Source organism: Erythranthe guttata, chromosome 2, assembly GCF_056151865.1.
Source record: "Erythranthe guttata isolate IM_541 chromosome 2, IM_541, whole genome shotgun sequence".
Classification (NCBI taxonomy): domain Eukaryota; kingdom Viridiplantae; phylum Streptophyta; class Magnoliopsida; order Lamiales; family Phrymaceae; genus Erythranthe; species Erythranthe guttata.
The window spans coordinates 1,370,296-1,390,611 of NC_142534.1; the positions used below are offsets into that span (position 1 = coordinate 1,370,296).

General features: G+C 40.7%; 5 protein-coding genes across 7 annotated transcripts; 4 read left to right on the top strand and 1 right to left on the bottom strand.

Moving 5' to 3' along the window:
• The first annotated feature begins 377 nt into the window (after window positions 1-377).
• On the top strand, window positions 378-2,282 carry MEE14 (maternal effect embryo arrest 14). Its single transcript, XM_012981530.2, has 3 exons — window positions 378-842; window positions 1,679-1,752; window positions 1,861-2,282. Exons 1-3 carry the CDS (start codon window positions 596-598, stop codon window positions 2,176-2,178), a joined length of 639 nt encoding a protein of 212 aa, XP_012836984.2. The 5' UTR covers window positions 378-595; the 3' UTR covers window positions 2,179-2,282.
• Window positions 2,283-2,413: 131 nt separating this feature from the next.
• Window positions 2,414-5,155, top strand: LOC105957364 (uncharacterized). 2 transcript variants are annotated; one of them, XM_088823034.1, is made up of 2 exons: window positions 2,445-4,802; window positions 4,848-5,155. In XM_088823034.1, exons 1-2 carry the CDS (start codon window positions 2,540-2,542, stop codon window positions 4,961-4,963), a joined length of 2,379 nt encoding a protein of 792 aa, XP_088679160.1. In that variant the 5' UTR covers window positions 2,445-2,539; the 3' UTR covers window positions 4,964-5,155. The 2 variants fall into 2 exon arrangements, with proteins under 2 accessions (XP_012836744.2, XP_088679160.1); XM_012981290.2 differs by having other exon boundaries at window positions 2,414-5,155.
• Window positions 5,156-5,432: 277 nt separating this feature from the next.
• Window positions 5,433-10,238, top strand: LOC105957592 (BAT2 domain protein). The gene is made up of 9 exons (XM_012981529.2): window positions 5,433-5,838; window positions 7,094-7,282; window positions 7,472-7,569; window positions 8,109-8,199; window positions 8,275-8,469; window positions 8,557-8,813; window positions 9,094-9,184; window positions 9,306-9,522; window positions 9,788-10,238. Exons 1-9 carry the CDS (start codon window positions 5,629-5,631, stop codon window positions 9,994-9,996), a joined length of 1,557 nt encoding a protein of 518 aa, XP_012836983.2. The 5' UTR covers window positions 5,433-5,628; the 3' UTR covers window positions 9,997-10,238.
• Window positions 10,239-10,489: 251 nt separating this feature from the next.
• Window positions 10,490-14,521, bottom strand: LOC105957590 (uncharacterized). Of its 2 annotated transcripts, XM_088823041.1 has the most exons (7): window positions 14,213-14,521; window positions 13,612-13,883; window positions 12,875-13,526; window positions 12,587-12,786; window positions 12,052-12,296; window positions 11,140-11,924; window positions 10,490-11,097 (listed from the first exon to the last, which is right to left on the bottom strand). In XM_088823041.1, exons 2-7 carry the CDS (start codon window positions 13,881-13,883, stop codon window positions 11,071-11,073), a joined length of 2,181 nt encoding a protein of 726 aa, XP_088679167.1. In that variant the 5' UTR covers window positions 14,213-14,521; the 3' UTR covers window positions 10,490-11,070. The 2 variants fall into 2 exon arrangements, with proteins under 2 accessions (XP_088679167.1, XP_012836982.2); XM_012981528.2 differs by having other exon boundaries at window positions 11,015-11,924; window positions 14,213-14,294.
• A 504-nt stretch (window positions 14,522-15,025) lies between these two features.
• LOC105957589 (2-oxoglutarate (2OG) and Fe(II)-dependent oxygenase superfamily protein) lies at window positions 15,026-16,426 on the top strand. The gene is made up of 3 exons (XM_012981527.2): window positions 15,026-15,624; window positions 15,751-16,078; window positions 16,166-16,426. The coding sequence occupies exons 1-3, from the start codon at window positions 15,140-15,142 to the stop codon at window positions 16,418-16,420; spliced, it is 1,068 nt and encodes a 355-aa protein (XP_012836981.2). The 5' UTR covers window positions 15,026-15,139; the 3' UTR covers window positions 16,421-16,426.
• Window positions 16,427-20,316: the final 3,890 nt, after the last annotated feature.

The window sequence follows — 20,316 nt, forward strand, 5'->3', positions numbered from 1 at the left end:
TTTACAAACAGTGACATAAAAGATCCACAATCGAATAATTTAGTGATAAAAGATTTTTTTTTTTTTTTTCTTTTGTAAGATAATGTAGTTTTTTTTAAATAATCCGGTGTAATTTTTATTTTTTCGCACTTTGTCCGCTCGAAATTAGGTTTGAGGTTCAAGAAAACAACAATTTTTTTTTATTTTGTACCCTAAAAAGAAAAACACCAATGAAAAATAAAATTGCCTTTATTATTCAATTGAGGGTGCATTGTGAATGATTTATTGTGTTTTGAGGGTGCAAAGTGCTATTATTATTTTTCGAGGGTGCAAAGTGCTAAAATGAATTTTTAATCAGATAAATCAATTCTCATCTCACGAACGGTGGAGATCCGTCCGTCATCTTCCTTGCCTGAACACCAGTCCTCAGTATCACCCCACCATTTAAAATGTCAAAGAAAAAAAACAATATAAAAATATCTCATCCTTATCCGCCACTTCTCCGTTTGATTCCTTTCCCAACAAGTTGATCATAATTCACACACAACCCTCTCCTTATAACACACACAAACACGCACTAAAAAAAATCATTAAAACAAAATTCGAAGAAGAAGAGATGATTCAAACAGCTCAATTGAATTGTTCGATGCGCACTTTTCTCGTTGAACCGAATGTTTTCCCCCATTACTCGAAACCTGCTGCTGCTTCGCGAAGCTCTGCGTCGGTTTCTTCCGCCGTTTGTTACTCTGTTTCGAGAAACGATGAATCGATACCGAAGCTGGAGCCTTTCAGCAGAAACAAGTTTGATAGAGCTTCCTTTAAGGAACCCCCTTTGATTCAGAAATCTGAAAATCAAATTGCAGGCAAGTGTTTTTTTAGTATTGACTTCTTATTTTATTATTTAATAATACTTGTATTAGATTAAAGTAATTTTTTTTAGTGAAATATTAAATTAATTTATTGAGGTTCTACCGTATATTTATATCCGATTAATTTTAATTAGACGTCAATTGGATTCGGTTCCTCAGATTAGGCCTTTTATTAAATCTGTTGAATTTTATTATTATATGATTTGGCTGTATTAAACCTCCTAATTAACAAAACTAAGATATAGTTTTAACTTTTAAGGATAAAAATTGAAATAGTAGAATTTAGTGATTAATTTAGTGAAATATTAAATTAATTTTGTCGAGGTTCTACTGTATTATCCAATTAATTTGAATTAGATGTCAATTGGAGTCGGTTCCTTAGATTAGGTCTTGTATTAAATCTGTTAAATTTTATTATTATTGTTATATGATTTGTCTGTATAAAACCTCCTAATTTACAAAACTAAGATATAGTTTTAAGGGAAAATTAAAATAGTAGAATTTAATTGGGAGTTTCGATTTTAGCTAGTTTGAGCAAGGACGAATTTTGTCAACCGAACGTCTTACGAGTCGAGTCAGTAAAACTGAATAGTGGTAATTCAAATAGTAGAATTTAATTGCGAGCTTCAATTTTTAGCTGGTTTGAGCAAGGATGGGGTTTTGTCAACCGAATGACTTACGAGTCGAGTCAATACAACTGAATAGTGGTAATGCGTTAAGTCCGAGTATATATACATGTGTTTAATAGTTAAGCTGTACTAATTTGATCTCTTCTTCAATGATATGTATTGTAATATATTTATCATTTATCTCGATTCGACTCGTTTCAGATTACTGTGTAACGCTCGATGGAGACGATTCCTATAGCTGCTGGGAGGCCTATTTTGAACTCAAAGATCTTGAAGTAAGTAGTTTTTCTTTTTCAAAATCGAAAGAACTCGGATTCTTTTTTCTTGAATTATTTCAGCATCATATTTATGGTTTAAATTAAATGATTATTATTATGATTCAGAAAGAGGCACCGAAGGAGGAAGTAGAAAAGCTGATAATGGAAGCCGGTGGAGTAAAATCACTAATCGGATGCGTGCACGGAGTTGCAGCCATTCACAAAGAGAAAAAGGAAAGCACCGATTCACACAAGCCGACTAAAATCGAAAACACACGAGCAGAAAATCCATGCCCAATTCCCGACGGATTGCCGAAAACATCCGAAGAGCTCGCGGAAGAAGAGAACGCTAAAATGCCCGATTCGCCCTTCACTAGATTGCTTCGAGCCAGAGGAACCCACCCCGCTTGGTACTCGCAGGCACCCGAGCACGAGACCGATTGACATCCCACCACTTTTAATGTATGTATATATTATATAAATAAAATAAAAATTAGGGTAATGTAGTAATAAACTCGTGGATAATATAAATTAATTTTCTTTAATAATTTGAGGCCAGAGAAATTCATGGGGAATTAGAGTAATTTTCTTGGATGGTGATTAAACAGTAGAAAAAAATCCTAGGGTGGTGAAAAAATGGGATGCGCAGAGTAAGGGTATCCACCCTTTAAAAAAAAGGTAGGGTTAAAGAAAGATCCTCCTCCACTCCCATATAACACCCTCGTTCTTGTTCCAAACATAATCCTACTATAAGCAGCCTTGGGCTTTTGTCCTAGGGAGGGTATTGCATGCAATTTGCACGCAAATGGCAAACCCTCTCAACATGAAAGCTTTCGGCTGCTTTTTCTTCCTCGTGTCGTATCTCTCCTTTTCTGTCGCAACTTTCGATCGCGATCTCCCGGATGGCTACAACGCCTACATCGATTGCAATCTCACGTTTGGCAACCCGAGGCTCGAGAAGGCCTACAAAGCCCTCCAAGCATGGAAGATGGCGATCTACTCCGACCCGAATAACTTCACGGGTAACTGGGTCGGCCCCAACGTCTGTGCCTACAACGGCGTCTTCTGCGAGCAGGCGCTGGACGACGCTAACGTCACCGTGGTTGCAGGTATCGACCTGAACCACGGAGACATCGCGGGCCACCTCCCCGAAGAGATCGGGGAGTTAGGTGACATCAGCCTCCTCCACCTGAACTCGAACCGCTTCTGCGGGGTGGTGCCTGACACCATTAGGAATCTGAAGATCCTCTACGAGCTCGATCTGAGCAATAACCGGTTCGTGGGTCCGTTTCCCAAGGTGGTCCTTGCGCTTCCCGAGCTTAAGTACCTCGATCTTAGGTATAATGACTTTGAGGGTCCGTTGCCCCCCGAGGTGTTTGACAAGGAGCTCGATGCGATCTTCTTGAACCACAATAGGTTCACGTCCGTCATACCGGAGAATTTCGGGAACTCGCCGGCGTCGGTGGTGGTGATCTCCGACAACAGGTTGGTGGGTTGCATTCCGAAGAGCATTGGCAACATGGCGGGGAATTTGGACGAGTTGATATTGTCGCACAACAATCTTTCCGGTTGCTTGCCGGAGGAGATCACGTTGTTGAACACCACTACGGTTTTCGATATCAGCAGGAATAGCTTCTTCGGAGATTTGCCAAGGGGTATGGAGTACTTGCAGAGCTTGGAGATTATCAACATTGCGAGGAACAAGTTCAGGAGCAAGGTGCCGGACAGCGTCTGCAGCTTGCCGAGCTTGCAAAATTTCACGTACTCGTACAACTACTTCGAGGACAAGGATGAAGATTGCTATCCGAGTGCCTTGCCGGAGGTTGTGATCGACGAGGAGGAGAATTGCTTCCCGGGGGAGAAAAACCAGAGATCCGAAAAGGAGTGCCGATCAGTGTTGAGCAAGAAGGTCGATTGCAGTGTCGCGTGCAGAGCACCCTCTGATGGAGGTGCACCTAAGCCATCTAAACCGAAGGGGCCCCCTAAGGAAGAAACTCCATCCAAGTCGAAGGTGTCTCCTCCCAAGGAAGAAACTCCATCGAAATCGAAGGGTTCTCCTCCAAAAGAAGAAACTCCATCAAAATCGAAGGGTTCTCCTCCTAAAGAAGAAACTCCATCGAAATCGAACGGGTCTCCTCCAAAAGAAGAAACTCCATCGAAATCGAACGAATCTCCTCCCAAAGAAGAAACTCCATCGAAATCAAAGGCATCGCCTCCTAAAGAAGAAACTCCATCGAAATCGAAGATATCCCCTCCTAAAGAAGAAACTCCATCGCCCCCGAAAGAAGATGCTCCGGTGAAATCACCCCCGAAAGAAGATGCTCCCGGGAAATCTGAGAAAAAGCCAGAAGCTCCGGCGAAGACGCCAAGTCCGGTACCGGTGAAACCACCAACAAAGGTTGAGCCAGCTCCGGCTCCAACGCCCAAAGAAGCACCTACACCCAAGATGCCGAAAACTCCAGAAGGAACAAAGGCTCCGGCACCATCAACTTCCGAGAAGACGTCTCCTCCTGAATCCGAGATATCGATTCCGCCTACAATAGGTGGAGTGTACGAATCACCACCGCCACCACTTCCTTCGCCACCACCACCGGTTTATTCACTACCACCTCCACCACCACCTTCTCCTCCTCCTCCCGCTTCATCTCTTCCACCAACCACACCCGCACCGGTGCAATCACCACCTCCACCACCCGTATTCTCTCCACCACCACCAACTCCTGTCCTCTCTCCACCACCACCTGTCCACTCTCCACCCCCACCACCGGTGCAATCCCCCCCTCCACCCCCTGTCCATTCTCCACCACCACCAGTCTTCTCCCCACCACCACCCGTCTTCTCCCCACCGCCTCCAGTACACTCCCCACCACCACCACCCATCTTCTCCCCACCACCTCCAGTACACTCCCCACCACCACCACCCGTCTTCTCACCACCACCCCCAACACACTCCCCACCACCACCACCCGTCTTCTCGCCACCACCTCCAACACAGTCCCCACCACCACCACCACCCGTTTTCTCACCACCACCTCCAACACACTCCCCACCACCACCACCAGTCTTCTCACCACCACCACCAACACACTCCCCACCACCTCCAGTCTTCTCACCACCACCACCACCGCAGCTATCGCCGCCTTCTGCAGCTTTCGCACCAATCCAACTCCCGGATAACTTGGGCGCACAATACCAGTCACCACCTCCGCCAGCTATCCAGGGCTACTGAAGAGCTTCATGTTTTCATCTTCTTTATTTTCTTTTGCACAAGTAGTAGTCCATAAATCAATGTACAAACTCATTTTCTAAGTTTTGTCTTGCCATTTTTTTATAGGTTTAATCTTAGCTTAATCCACTCTTATTTTACAATTTATTCTTTCCATCAAAACAAATTAATTATATTATTTATAATTATTACTCATTTCTCCCTTGATTATATTACTGTTAATTCTTTTTTTCTTTTTTTAATATCGGATTTGCATTAACACAATCCAAACAATACAAACTGAATTTGGAAATAACAAAATCATATTACTTCCGTCTAGTTTTTATAAAATTAATAAATAATACATAATAGAAGCAAAAATTCCAGAATTATTTGACACGAAAAATAAAAATTTATCAATATAAATATATGAACAAAATAAATAAATAAACCAACAATTATTAATTTTCGAATATTCAAAACGACGCCGTTTGTCCATTTCGTTGCCTTCAATAACACGTACTCTTGTTACCTTGTAGACTTTTGAAGTATAGATCAGATGCGGAAGAGAAGGGCATTTTTTTCATTTTTCAAATAGAAAGAAAACAAAATCGACCTAAATTCAAATTAATCCGATAATATATTTTTAATTATTTAGCAAATCAGGAAACATTTTTCACTGAAGCTTGATGATGTCTGACGATTCGAAGGAGCGATCTGAGTCAGAAATTTTGCTGAAGGTGGAGGAAAGCGCCGCCGTTGAGGCAGCAAAACCCTCTCCGGTGGTAGAAACCGGAAGCGGTGGCGGTGGATGGGGCGGATGGGGGTTTTCTCCGCTTTCTTATCTGACAGATCTTCAGAAAGCTGCTACCGTGGCGGCTGAAGAGATCTCTCGTAATGTATACATCTTTTTTTCACCCTTGGAAACCTATTTTCTGTTTGATATGTTTATTTTCGAGTAGTTACGGTGAGATTTTGAATATGATATATATCGGCGACGAATTTTGGATTTACCGAAAGACGAACTTCAGTTGATTTACTCACATTTGTTGTGAGTAAATTACGTTATCGACAACGGCTTTTGGTTTCACCGAAAGCGGAGTTCGTCTTTGCTTGGCTCGTAATTTTTTTTTCTCTTTCTTATTCGCGATGGAAATGTATTTGCGGTGAGAAGATATCTGGATGTAAAAGCTCTGGGCTATTGTGTGTTGGAAATATTACTTAGTTATTGTATTGTGGTTTAGTTGGCTTGATATGGCTCACAAATTCTATGCATTATCTGGTAGAAAAGTCTAATATCAACTCACTGGATCGTCAAAGATAGAAGAAAAAAGGTACATTGTATTGACTATCAGTGTCTTGTGGATATACAACTATCAGTGTCTTGGTCGCTTGAATTATTGAGTTTATCAAGTTGTCGTTTTCCACATTACATTCGTGGAGCTTATGGTGTGTTTGACTGGCTCTTTGATGTATTTGTATTCGTTATGAGTGTGGGAAATGGAAATATGGCCGGGTGGGAAACTCTAGCGATATTTGACAAGCTCACGAGCCATGCAAATTAGGACATTACCATTTGTATGAGGGAGAACCAGTTATGTGAGTGTAATTTAGTGTAGTCATGTGTTGTATGATGGATGATATTACTTTGATATGGCATCTGAATTTGAGGAAAGTCCAATTATGCCTGGCATGAAATTGAACTGACAAACTATTGTTCCATTTGCTATAGATAATATCTGCCACAACATTAATTATAGATTGGTTTGCTGGTTAGAGCAACTGTTTCCTGTCCTACGTTCCATTGTGATAAAATGGATTTGCGGCCAATCCATTGTGAATCCCTTGTATTTTATCAACTCTATTATTGTTCTTTGGGTTTTGCCATGCTACTTGATAGTATCTTATGTGTATGCAAAAGTAAATATACATTGAAATGTGCTCTTAGAATGCTGTTACGATTGTAGGACACTCAAAAGGAGCATTATTATCTTGAAAATTGTATTGAAATACTTTTTCTTTCATGTTCTAGTTATTTCTGTTAAGGTTCAGAGACCTAATGCACACACAGAGTTCTCAATTTTTTGATACTATGATCAGTTTGTACGAGTTCCCTTTGCTTTTTGTTTGAGTTGCATGCTTTTGTGAATTCAGGCTGTTGAGGCTGCTAGGACAGCAGCAAAGAGCATTTCAGAGACTATCGCTGAAGACCCGGAATCTCCTGAAGAGGGAAGTAAAGAAGTATCTGCAAGCGAAGAGGAAACTGATGATGAGAATGACGAGCGGCGCAAAGCAGCTCTGGATAAACTAGAGAAGGCCAGCGAAGAATCTCTCCTTAGCCAGGTATATCTTGATTATATTCATGAGATGTTATTAAACTTCATTCGGTTCTCTCTTTTATCCGAACGCCCACAACCAGCTATTCAAGACTCTAATTTTTATGTACTTTGTGGAATACTGTCCGTAAATATTTGCATAGAGGATTATTTGATTTCCATATACCTTGTGTGAGCCATCATACTGTACATGCAGGGTTTGAAGGTTCTTGATACGTCAGTGGAATCCTTTGCTTCAGGCGCTTGGCAAGCTCTTGGATCTGCATGGAAAGGGGGAGCTACTTTAGCTCACAAGTATGTCAGGATAGTTGTGCAATTTTAATATAGTTAGCATTCACCAGAAACTTGACACTGTCTGAGGCTAAAGGCCTACTAGTATAGCCATCATGCTCATATTGCATCTAGAGGGATTTAATTGGAGTTTTTTTTTTTTTGGAACTTTTAATTAAAAAACTTGAGCTAAATCATTTTCGATATATCAGTTTAAATGTGCATATTTTTTTATACACAATTTTTTTGGAAAATATATTTAAAATTACACAAGTTGAATGATATCGGTGATCTCAGTATTGAAGTTCTTCTTTACATGCATGGAATTTTTATGTAGAAAATTTCTTGTAATTTTAGTATGACAGCTACATATTTGATGTGAGATGGATGGCACGTATCTGGTAAGATTTGACTGATTAATGGAAATAAAAGGTTTAATCGCCCTGATTGGTGCTAATCAACAAGTTTGAATTTCGCGTTAGAGGACAAGTTTGAGTTAGTCTACAGTAGTTCAGTAGAGGTGCTAAAAATTGCTGATCCTGTATCATTTTCTTTTCTCCTAGGATTGAGAATTCAGCTTCGAATTTAGCTGATTCAATTCAACAAGGTGGTCTACCTGGGCCAACTGGTTCTGTTGCACCATCTTTCTTAGAGGTTACATAAGCGTCTCTGTTCTTTTTTACTTCCAGAATTCTGTCCAAATTTCTTACTCATAATTGTGTTATGCAGACTGGAAAAGCTCTTACAGCAAAGGGTATGCAAGTGCTTGAGCAAGTTGGAAAAGAAACAATGGATCTTTTGATCTCAGAAACTGGGATGCAAGTTGATAAAAACTCTGGTGTAATAATTGATGAAGATCAATTATTTGAAGAAATTACATTTGACAGATGCTTTTATATCTATGGAGGTCCAGAACAGTTGGAGGTATTCACTAACTTCAAAATGTTTATGTATGTGTGCATTTAGTTCCTAGTTGATTGTTTTAAATGTTAATGCTATCTTTCCTTGTAGGAGTTGGAGGCATTAGCCAATCATTATGTACTATTATATAACCGAAGAAAGGCTAAATTCTCTTCTGAAGAAAAATCAATTTGTGATGGAAAGCTTAAAGACGTCCAACACGTTTTTGACTTGGCTGAGGAACTTGATGGAAGTTATACCGACTCGGAAAAAGGGAAAAAAATAGAGGCTGGTAATGATGACAGCATAGATGAGTGGAAAAAATTACATGATTCCAGCATTCGTAAGGCTGCTGAATTGGCTGCTGGGTAAATATTCCTTCATTTTTCTCTGTTTCTTTTAGTTTCTAGGTGTAACATTATAGAGTTAAACTTTGACATGACTGCGGGTAGTATTTGGACTTTATCATTTTTAATCTTCCATATAATTGTGATTAATGCATGTGCATTTAAGTGACTATCTCCCGTCTCTGTCTTCACGTTATGTCTGGCCAAAATGTGCAATCATATCAAGATGGTCACTCTTTTTCCTTAGTCTTTTTTTATTGGAATTTTATATGACGCTATAACAGGCTCTAATCTTTTGCAGCTTTGCAACTGCTTTGGCTGGACTGGCTCCAAATGACATAACTCAGAGAACTTCTGGGAGGCTTGATACTCTTCATTCTGAGGGTGTTCATGTAAGCAGATAACTGTATTTTTCTTTTTCAGTTACCCACAGAAATATCGCCATTGCAAAATTAACGAGTTGATAGTCTGGCGGTGAATATGTAACTGATCCCCTTTTCCATTTTTATGCAGCGGCTTTCTGAAATGTGCTGTTTTGCGGTAACTCAGTTTCTGATGCTTGGAAAGTCCATTATATCCAATGCAAGCAAAATTCGAGATCAAGAGATTGAAGAGGAAAATATGAAGATTGATTGGCCCGAGGATTCTGTCGAAAAAGCTAAGATAATCAGAACAAAGGCACAATCAATGACTGGAAGCATCGAAACAGTTTTCAACAGCTTTATTACTGGTAAATTGTTTATTTCTTTACCTTTGCTGTTATTTTACTTCCGCTTCAGGTGCAAACTTCGAACAGTTTGTTCCCTATTAAGCCATGTGCATGTGCCACCCTTATAAGTGTTTTGCTTGAAAATCGTGTAGTAGTAACTATTCATGGATGATTTTCGGGTTTTAACGAACAACTGCAACTTTTAACTCTCGATTGTATGCTGTTCCCCACTGCAGAAATATTCTATCTTCTTTCTAATTTATCTTAGTCTTACTTATGCGCTCAGGTATATCAGATGTAGCAGAAGCATATTTAGCGGCCATTACAAGTGCTGCTGAGTCGAACGAACTTGTTCCTACAAAATCAGTTCAAGAGAAGGCTAAGTCATTTACCGAACATCTTCGTGCCGATCATAGCACAGCTGTCGGTAAAATGCAGGATGGGCTACAATATTTGACTTACTTGGTTCTCTCTACCTCAATGCCTACTGCTTGAAAGTCAAAACATTCTCCATCTGCTACTGCATGCAGAATAATAATCCTTTTTTATTATTATTTTTTTAATTTTGTAAATAGTCTCTTAAATATTAATCCCATTTCATATTTGCATTCCTGCTGTTTTATTTAAGGGATGAAAATAATTCTGTAATCTTTGTTGGATAATTGTCATACTCGTTACATTCTCCTGTTTTAGTTCCCATGTGTAATTTGCTTTGATCAACCGATAAATTGGATAAATATTCAAACTTTCTATATATTATATATATATAAGATCCTTTTAAGTTGACGTATTTAATTTTATGACTTATCTGAATGTGATTGTGTTAAATATCTCGATCGTGTAGTTTCATGGTAGTAAGCAAGTTAAAGCATGAGAGCTGGCCATTGAGTTACGAAAAGAAAATTATTTATGAAATTATAAAATTTTCAAGAAACACGAAAATAACAACATAAAGGTGATAGCATCAAGTGTCTAAATAGAAAAGGGCTTTGTGCATCGAAAAATGTATATCAATAAACAGATTAAGAACAATTTCGGTACAATATTGAGCATGGCAAACTAGATCGAAGTCCAAAAATCCTCACGATTTATATATAAATATATAAACATTGGATACAAAATCAACCATGTCGATGAAACGATAGGAAAAAAACTATCTTCTACTTTCGGCAGCTTGACTTTTCGAGCAACACGCCGAGTTTTAGAAGGGAGTGAGAACTTACGGAATGCAATCTCAGCAAATGAAAAATTGCATATAAATGGCATACACGGGCTCTTAACACCATGGTCAACTTGACCCAATTGTTGGGAGATTGGACAAAATCCAACCATCTTCATCGCCAATTTTATTGCTCTCCAATGTTGCCATGATCATAATCATCTGCAATATACCGATGCCAGCAGCATTTTAATACAGACATCACTTGAAGACAACAACTGGCAATATCCCAGGATCAGAGTTCACCGGAATTCATGTTGCAATAATTGATTCTTGCATTTCTTGGCATACAACTCGGTCCAGTAGCTCGTCTTTCAAGAACCTTTTCACTTCCCAATTGCACGACAAATTTAACTGTTTGTGCCATTTATAGAAAGCTATGCTCCAGAATTACTGGTGTTCTCAAGTCCTACATCCACTGATGCATTTTGTTCAACGGCATCTGAATTTTTTGATTCATCGTCACTAGAACGGAGATTCTTTGTTGTATCCAAGGTATCATCCATGGATGAATCAACTTCCATGTCAGCATCGGGTATTACAACCTGAGCTGCATTATGGTCGAGATTTTCATCGGTCATCTGATTTTCTAGATCTTTTTCTTGACCAATCTGACCGTTCAGCTGCATCTGCACCCAAACGGCTAAAGAAGCAGCATGGTCACGAACTAAAGAATCGAAGGGGGAGCAGTGCAGTATCTTAATCAAGGCCTTACTGTACTGGAACATACTCATAGACGGTGTAACAGAACCCTTATCACGACAAAATTTGATAGCTTTGAAAACATGCTCGCACAAGTTCCCCATTTTCGACCAACCGCAGTCGCATATTGCATATTCGGAACCAGGGTTCAATACTAAATGTGCTTTATCCTGATCCTTCAGCCCAATAACTTTCGCACATCGACCCTCGATATTTACATGAGAATCTGGGATCATTAACGATTTCCTCCAGGCTGTTGGGCCACTCAACCATTCGTCCTTCGAGTATCGTGCGAAATCCGCTTTCCCCGAGTATTCGTCGAGCCAAAAATATGAATGCACTTTGTTGCCTAGCTTATTTACGAGCCAATCAGCACGTTCGTACACACTTTGGTCTTTTTCATTCAATAACCTAAGCTTCAACTGTTTGTGGTAAAACTCCATTGCTGCACAGGTCTCTTGGCTGGCAAGAGGAAGAGTTTCGAGTGCACGTGCCCACGTACCTGGTCAGAATAATTAATTTAGGACAAATTTAGAAAAGTCTTACTTAACATTCGGATAATTCAGATAAACAAATCATGTAACCTATTCTTGATTTGATGACACGAAAAGGTTAAAAAAAAAAAGTACCTAGTTTTGGATACCAAATTGCCTTGAAGTAGTCCATAAATTCTGCAGCATCTACAACATCTTCCGTAAAATCTTCTAACGCACTAGCGGAGCCTGGTCCCTTGCAGACTTTATTAACCGCCTGGCCAAGCTTTTTTGCAATTTCGGCACGTGTTTCCATCTCCGAGCATCTCTTCATTAAATTCTTATGCCATGCATGACGAACACGCCAAAAGCATATCAGTATTGAGCAGTGAAAGACTTCCCTACAAACAAATACTATAACATCAAGCACCTGATACTCGAATAAGAATAAAACAAATTGGACAGGAACACGAGAAGCGGATATTGAAGTCGGTTCTTTACAGAGTTACACAACCCCGATAAATTGTCCACAAACTGATCAGGCAAGTTGATTTAATAAACTAATCAGACAATAAATACAGGTTTTTTAGATCAGAAACTAATTTTATAAACATAACAACCGTGGAAAGATGATTCGAGATTTCCAAGTAAATGATGAGAGAGAGAAAGAGATAGATACTTCAAAGTGTACCTGATTGCTAGAATATCTGCTGAAGGCTCATCCACTACAAATCCAGCTAACTTCCACGTAGGATCTTTTGCACGAACTCTATTGTACAGGGCCCGCATCCATCTGTGAATATCTCTGCTTGCAAATCTAGGAGTGATTATCCAAGCTACTGGGATAGCTTTATTTTCCGAGTTGAACACAACTAGAGTCTGAACAGGATACTGGTATATTTAAACAGGAAAATTACATGAGCTGAAAGCAATTTTAATATAATTAGGGAACTCAACGGAAGGCTAAAACGGGACAGACCTTCAACTTATTAGAACCAAATTCAGAATGATAAGCAACTAGTCGACAATTGCCGAACTGAATCATTTGCTGCAACTGCCATTCTGTCTGAATTCCCAGGACTAAAGGGTCAGAATCGGATACATCTTCGTAAAAGAAAACATTATTTTGATGGCTTTCAACCCACAAGCTAATGCTGACTAGATCATCTTCATCGAGCTCGTAAGTAGATCTCCGAATACTCCGCTCTTGTCTACGAACATATCTGTGTGTCAAAAGGTCGTCCCTGTTACACGGACCACCTTGTTTCTCCACTGTTTCATTGTGTCTCTGCATGATAGTTTCTACAGAGACCCCAACATGAAGGAGAGACAATACACGTAGGCGGAGTTCTTCTGAGATATACGGAGCATACATAGCTCGTGTTCCCACAGCCTTCTTGTCCTGTGGGCCGTGGCATGGAGAACCCTTTTTATCCACATGCTTATCTTGATTATATATAACGAGCGCCACTGATGGTTCTGCAATTAAACGCTTAACAATAAAGTGACAAGTGCAACCCCTCTTTGTATTTGGTCGACCAGAGGGTTTATTTTTCGGCACATAAGTAGACCTACTAGGACGTACAATTCCACCTTTTCTATGATCATCCGGGCCGAACGAGCACCAGTACCTATTTGAAAAAAAATATATTAAAATCAATTTCCGAATACAAGAATAGCAGGAATAACGATAACGAGTCTGGCAGAAAGACGTACAAGATATATTCAAGAATTCCATCGACTTTAGGTTTGTAAGACGTCTTTGCAGTTCGTCTCCTCCTTGCCTCGACGTGGAATCTTGTTGGGCATTCTTTATTGTTCGATTCCCCCCTAACGAAATCATCCACCCTAGCAAATGGAATCAGAGCAAGTCTATCTATATTATCACGCCAACCTTCGATCTTGGACCACACAAGATCACTCGAAGCGAACTCCAAAGTTGGAGGGCTCTGCACAGGCAGGGATAGAATCTCATCCCATCTAGCCATCTGTAATATAATTATAAAAAAAAATATACTATCAACAACATTGACCATATATACTATACATTTTTTTTATATCCATTTATTAAATTATACTATACATTTTTATATATCCATTTTTCGTTTCAGCTCGAGTATTCACACTAAACTGAAGAACTGAATTGGAATTAAAACAGCACGAAATTTAATTCGAAGAAATATCCAGTTCAACGTGTGAAGAACTAAAATGCGCTGCCCTTAAATTCGACAAGTAACAGAAGAAACTGAATTCCTGGAAACTAAAAAAAACAAATAAATGATTCGCCGACGCTGTCGACAAAATGAAAATTACGTACCTTTCGAAACTCTTGAGGGCTGAAAATTTGTTCAGCGAAAACGTAGAATTGGGGTTTATGAACTGAAAAATGAAAAACCCCTGATAAAATTGTTCCCAGTTTGTGCAAATGGGGAATCCAAATTGGGCTTATGGGCTTCGACCCAATTCATTGTCTTAACAAAGTTGGGCCCAAATCCGAAACCATAGAAAGCCCAAAAACTTCCCAATATTTTGACCCGAAATTTTCCGATTTTGGAAAAATAAATTCATAGATTCCAAAAATTTCAATTTCATTTTTTTTTTTAGTATTCTGGTTCGGAATTGGAATAATTCAAATTTTCGAACATAATCCAGAAAGTTCCGATCCTTTTCTTCTGAAAGTAACACTTATAATTTTCCAACTCGATTTCTTTTCAATTTTTGAAACATGTCTTTTCATTCCAATTTCCGATTTTTCTTTTTTCGTTTTTCGAAAGTGCTGATTGCAATCCCATTCGGTTCCATCGGATTTTCACTACCAAGAGATTAACAAAAGTTGGATTTCAATAGGGTTACCCGTTTCAAATTTACTACAAACCAAATTTGCTTCTCCACATAAGTGTTTATACTATGGTACACCGAGTGAAATACACCGGATAGATCTGTATCATTCAAAAGCACATACACCTACACCCACACATACAGTGTGTGTAGATCAATGGTAAAAATTCACCCGATGTAATCTTCATCATCTACACGTGTAGTATAGAAGTAACTAGATACAAGTACGACAACCAGATGGTGACATGCATCCTCAAAACATGTCCACATTACAAAAAAATAAAATTATTACATCGTACTAAACGACAAAATTTCATCATCTTGCCACACTTTAAAAAAAATGTGAAAAAAATTCAGCTAATAATTATTACTGTGTTCTTGCCAAACAATTTACAGAGCTTCCGCCATGGGAGAAGTCGATCCCGCCTTCATCCAAGCCCTGGAACACCGACCCAAACCCGAAACCATAACAGCCATAGGAATCCCGTTAATCGATCTCTCACCGTTGATCACCTCCCCTGATCAATCCGACGACGATCCCAATTCCCCGCTGTTGTCAGCCCTCGCCGCCGAAATCGGCGCCGCCTGCAAAACATGGGGATTCTTCCAGGTCATCAACCACGGCGTCCCGTCGCACACGCGCCGGAAAATCGAATCCGTTTCCAGGAAATTCTTCTCCCTCCCCAAACACGAGAAGAAGAGAGTCTCCCGAGACGAAGCAAACCCCACCGGATATTACGACACCGAGCACACCAAGAACGTCAGAGATTGGAAGGAAGTCTTCGATTTCACCGTCAACGAGCCGACGTTCATCCCTGCTTCACACGAACCCGATGACGATCGTCTCAAAGAAATGATCAATCAATGGCCCGAAAACCCTCCCGAATTCAGGTAATTCATTTTTCACTCCCCCTGGATAGATTCCTTTTATGCCCTGGAAAGATTCCTTTTCCGCCTGGAAAGATTCTTTTTAGGCCCTGGAAAGATTCCTTTTTTATTTCTTTCAAATTCTAACAGGGATGTGTGCAAGGAGTACGCTGAAGAAATGGAGAAGCTGGCGTACAAGTTGCTACAGCTCATAGCCCTGAGTTTGGGGTTGGAAAAAGATCGATTCGCCGGGTTTTTCGAGAAGCAAACGACGTTCATTCGGCTGAACTACTATCCGCCGTGCCCGATTCCCGATCTAGCTCTCGGCGTGGGCCGACACAAAGATGCAGGGGCGTTGACCATTCTTGGTCAAGATAACGTCGGCGGGCTCCAGGTGAAAAGGAAAACCGACGGGGAATGGGTTCTTGTTCAACCCACGCCCGATGCATACATTATCAACGTTGGTGACATTATCCAGGTAATTAATTAACTAATTAATATTTATCTTGCAAAAATAATTATTTTTAGACAGTTGATTAAGATTATAATTTTTGTGTTGCTGCAGGTTTGGAGCAATGATGAGTATGAGAGCGTGGAGCACAGAGTGAAGGTGAATTCGGAAAACGAGAGGTTTTCGATTCCGTTTTTCTTCAATCCAGGGCACGATATTACGGTGGAGCCATTGGAGGAGCTTGTGAACGAGCGTAATCCTGCTAAGTACAATGCTTATAATTGGGGGAAGTTTTTCACTGCTCGTAAACGGAGTAATTACAAGAAACTCGATGTTGAAAATATTCAAATTTATCATTTCAAGAATTGATATATATATATATATATATATATATATATATATATATATATATATATATATATATATATATATATATATATATATATATATATATATATATTATGATGTTTCGAGTGTGCATGTATTTTTGTGAATAAATAATTGCTCTCGAATTATTCGATATATGAACTTCGTGTACCAATTGTTATGAACTTGTAATATTATCGAGAAGATTATATATTGATGATGCTAAAAATAGATCACCTTACGTAGTTGAGATCGAGAGAGCTGAGAGAGCAAAGTGGATCACTGCTCACGTGCTAGATGGCCCTGAGATACCTGCGAACAAAGAACACGTGAACTAGGCCGGGGGTTGATCCGGCGGAAACCCCTCCGACGCTCAAGTCAGACGTGCGGATTGTGGAAATCGTCGAGAGAATACAAATTATCGTATTACTCAAAAAATAGGGCGTACCTTTAGTAAATGAATTTTCTTGTTATTTATACCTTGTCGATTGGGTTGTGGCTAATTTGTTGGGCCAAACCTTATTTGACGGTAATTGGGCTTTCGTAATAGCATTCTTCTAGATCGGACTTGTGGCCCAGTACGTAGAGAAATAGTAGGCTAATTGGGCTGGCCCAATTAGGTATATCAGTAGCCCCCCACTCTCGAGTCGATGTGGGAGCCAGGTCGGAATGGCTGTCGGATCGTGTTGAGAGTAAATCGATGTTGTAGTGTTACGTTAATCGTTGGAATTGTGTGGGAATAAAAAAATAATAATAATATTTTTTTATTTATCTGGTAGATAGATCGCGCGATTTAGTGGAGCCGGTTGAAATTCACGCGTGATTTGGTGAAGCCGGTTGAAATTCACGCGCGATATGGTGGAGCGCGTAAAATTCTGGGCGCGATCGGTGAAGCCGCGCGAATTACCATGTGGGAGGAGAGCCGCGCGAATTTGGAGCCGCGCGGCTTAAGCCGCGCAAATATTGTGTCTGGAGAAGCCGTGCACGGAGCACGAGGCAGGAGAGAGAAGGCTGACTCGCGCGATGCTGGGTAAGGAAGGAGGGGGGGTGGTGCGACTTGACAGCAGCCTGGGGGTGGAGGGGGAGGGGGGGCCCGCGCGATTTGACATTTCTTGGGAGACGCGCGGGCATGTGCAGCGGAGAGAGTGAGGTGGGGCGCGTGCTCTGCACGCGCGGAGAGAGACAATGCTGGGCGCGTGCATTGCACGCGCGGAATCAGGTAGTGCGCAGTATTGTCTGGCGCGTGGAATACACGCGCGAGTGGGCGCGCTGCTGGGCGACTTTTTTTTTTATATTTCTTCTTTCTTCTTCTTCTCCTTTTTTCTCAATAGCATGTGGCCTGGGGTGCGTAAAATTGTAGGTTCTTCATTTTTTCTTCTTACTTAGAGTAGATGGGTTTGCCCACTACTATTTGATTTGACGTTTAAATTTTATGACATTGTCATTGATTTGACGCGTTGCTTGTATGTGTTTACATGTAGCATTGTGCGTGATGTACTTGATTAGGGGATCAGTCTATCAAGATTTTTTTATGGGGATCGTGCCCCTTATTAGACCTCATAGGTCGTAAATATGTTTGGACCGTGGCCACGTTTTAAATGTAGAACCCAATAAAGACAGATAGAGAAGTTTATAAAATCAAGCTGGCCAGGCTATATAGATCATTATAAACTCTCTAAGTGTTCCCAGGGTTAATGTTGACTTGAGATAATAATTATGTAGTTGTTGAGTAATAACACCGAGTGTAAGGGAAATAACTTGTTTTATTCATTGCTTGAAAATGTGAAGGTTACAAGCCTACTTGAGGCGAATGTAACTAAACAAGTTGGGAGCGAATCGCTCAAAATAACTAAACTTGTACTAAATAGATGATGTAGATGTTTCGTCCAATTCATATAGAAAGGTGAGGGGATACATCATCCTTAAGGTAGGATAGCCCCCCAGTTTAGGATGATGCGATCACTAACAATGTTATGAGCTCCAGAGACTCCAAGTGTCATTGACATCATTGGAAGTCCAGAGATGTAGAAGGAGATTGTCAATGAGATGTCGACGATTGTCGTCGGCCATCTCGTCGTCGGGTGCTAAAGTGATCTTCATCTATTTTCCTCTTGGGAGGAGCGGGGGTCGAAGCTTCTTCGATACGCACGTGTTTCTCAGCGCGACTTAGTAGCTCTTCCAGAGTGGTTGGAGGTCTTCCTGCAATAGATTCTTTAAATCTACCTTGCTTCAAGTTTTGTTGAATGATGCCAGAGAGCATGCTTTCTCCCATGTTAGGAACTTCATGAGCTGCCTCTACAAATCGTTGAATGTAGTTGCGGAGGGTTTCACCCTCTCTCTGGGCGATAGTGAAGAGGTACGCGGGAGTCTTAGCGTACTCTTTGTTGATAGCGAAATGGTGAGTGAAGCGATCCGTTAGTTGGGAGAGAGCTTCAATTGACCCGGTGGGCAAGGAGTTGAACCAGCTCAATGCTCGGTCGGAGAGCGTTGTGCGAAACATCTTGCACATCGCCGCATCAGTTGGGCCATATAGATCTGCCATGGCGTAGAACTTTTCAAGATGCTCCTGTGGGTCACTAGTTCCATCGAACTGCGGTAGACTCGAGATCTTTACCCGTTGGGGTAGTATCTCATTGATTATTGCGACAGTGAAGGGACTGCGCCTTATTGGAGGTATTGCCCTTCCACCAATAGGATTACCTATGTGGGGAAGGTGATTTGAGCGAGATACCCGACAGTTAATTTCATCATCTCCAACATTGTGTGGATGTACTCGTTGGCGATATGCGTTGCCTCTTGAAGGTGAACGTGAGACTCGTCGCCTAGTTCGTGCATTATGGCGATGAGTAGATTGTTGCATTCGAGACCTAGGGTCTGAGGTGGATGTGTTATCTGGTGGCGGTGGAGGTTGTTGTGCCACGGGTGGAGATGCAAATGGAGCGTTGACTCCCGTTGTGGCGATGTACTGTGCTATTGCTTCAGTGGCAGCTCGAGTTGAAACTTCTGCAATCATGTATTGGAGGGCTTCTTCGGTTATTTGAACCGTTCGAGGAGTGGGGAGTGGTGGATCCTGCGGGGGATTTATCTGCATCTCATGAGGTGGATCTTGATTACGAGGAGGAAGTGGCAAGCCAGAGCCTCCACGAGGTGGAAGGTTGTTAGCATTGGCACGTTCTCTCCGAGTAGATGACTCAGGGACATCATGCTCGCTACGTGATCTTGTATGCCTTCCCACAGACGGCGCCATTATGATGACGTAAAAAATAAATCACCTAGTGTGTAGAAGTTGGGAGAGCAAAGTAGGTCACGTGCTCACGAGCTAGATAATCCTGAGAACTTTAATTTACTCTGGGATCCTACGAACAGAAAACACGTGAACTAGGCCGGGGGTTGATCCGGCGGAAACCCCTCCGACGCTCAAGTCAGACGTGCGGATTGTGGAAATCGTCGAGAGAATACAAATTATCGTATTACTCAAAAAATAGGGCGTACCTTTAGTAAATGAATTTTCTTGTTATTTATACCTTGTCGATTGGGCTGTGGCTAATTTGTTGGGCCAAACCTTATTTGACGGTAATTGGGCTTTCGTAATAGCATTCTTCTAGATCGGACTTGTGGCCCAGTACGTAGAGAAATAGTAGGCTAATTGGGCTGGCCCAATTAGGTATATCATATATATTAAAGATCGCGATTATCGGTAACTCTTACGGTGGATGTATAATGCATGTTTTGAGATCGAATCTTCGGTTAAGTTCACCGAGGAGGTATGAATTAACTCCATTGCAACTAACATTTAACCACTTCAAAATTGATCCAAAATATAAACTAATGACTAAATTACATATGTATTGAATTTAAGAAATTATATGTAATATGACTAAATTACCCTTCCAAACGGT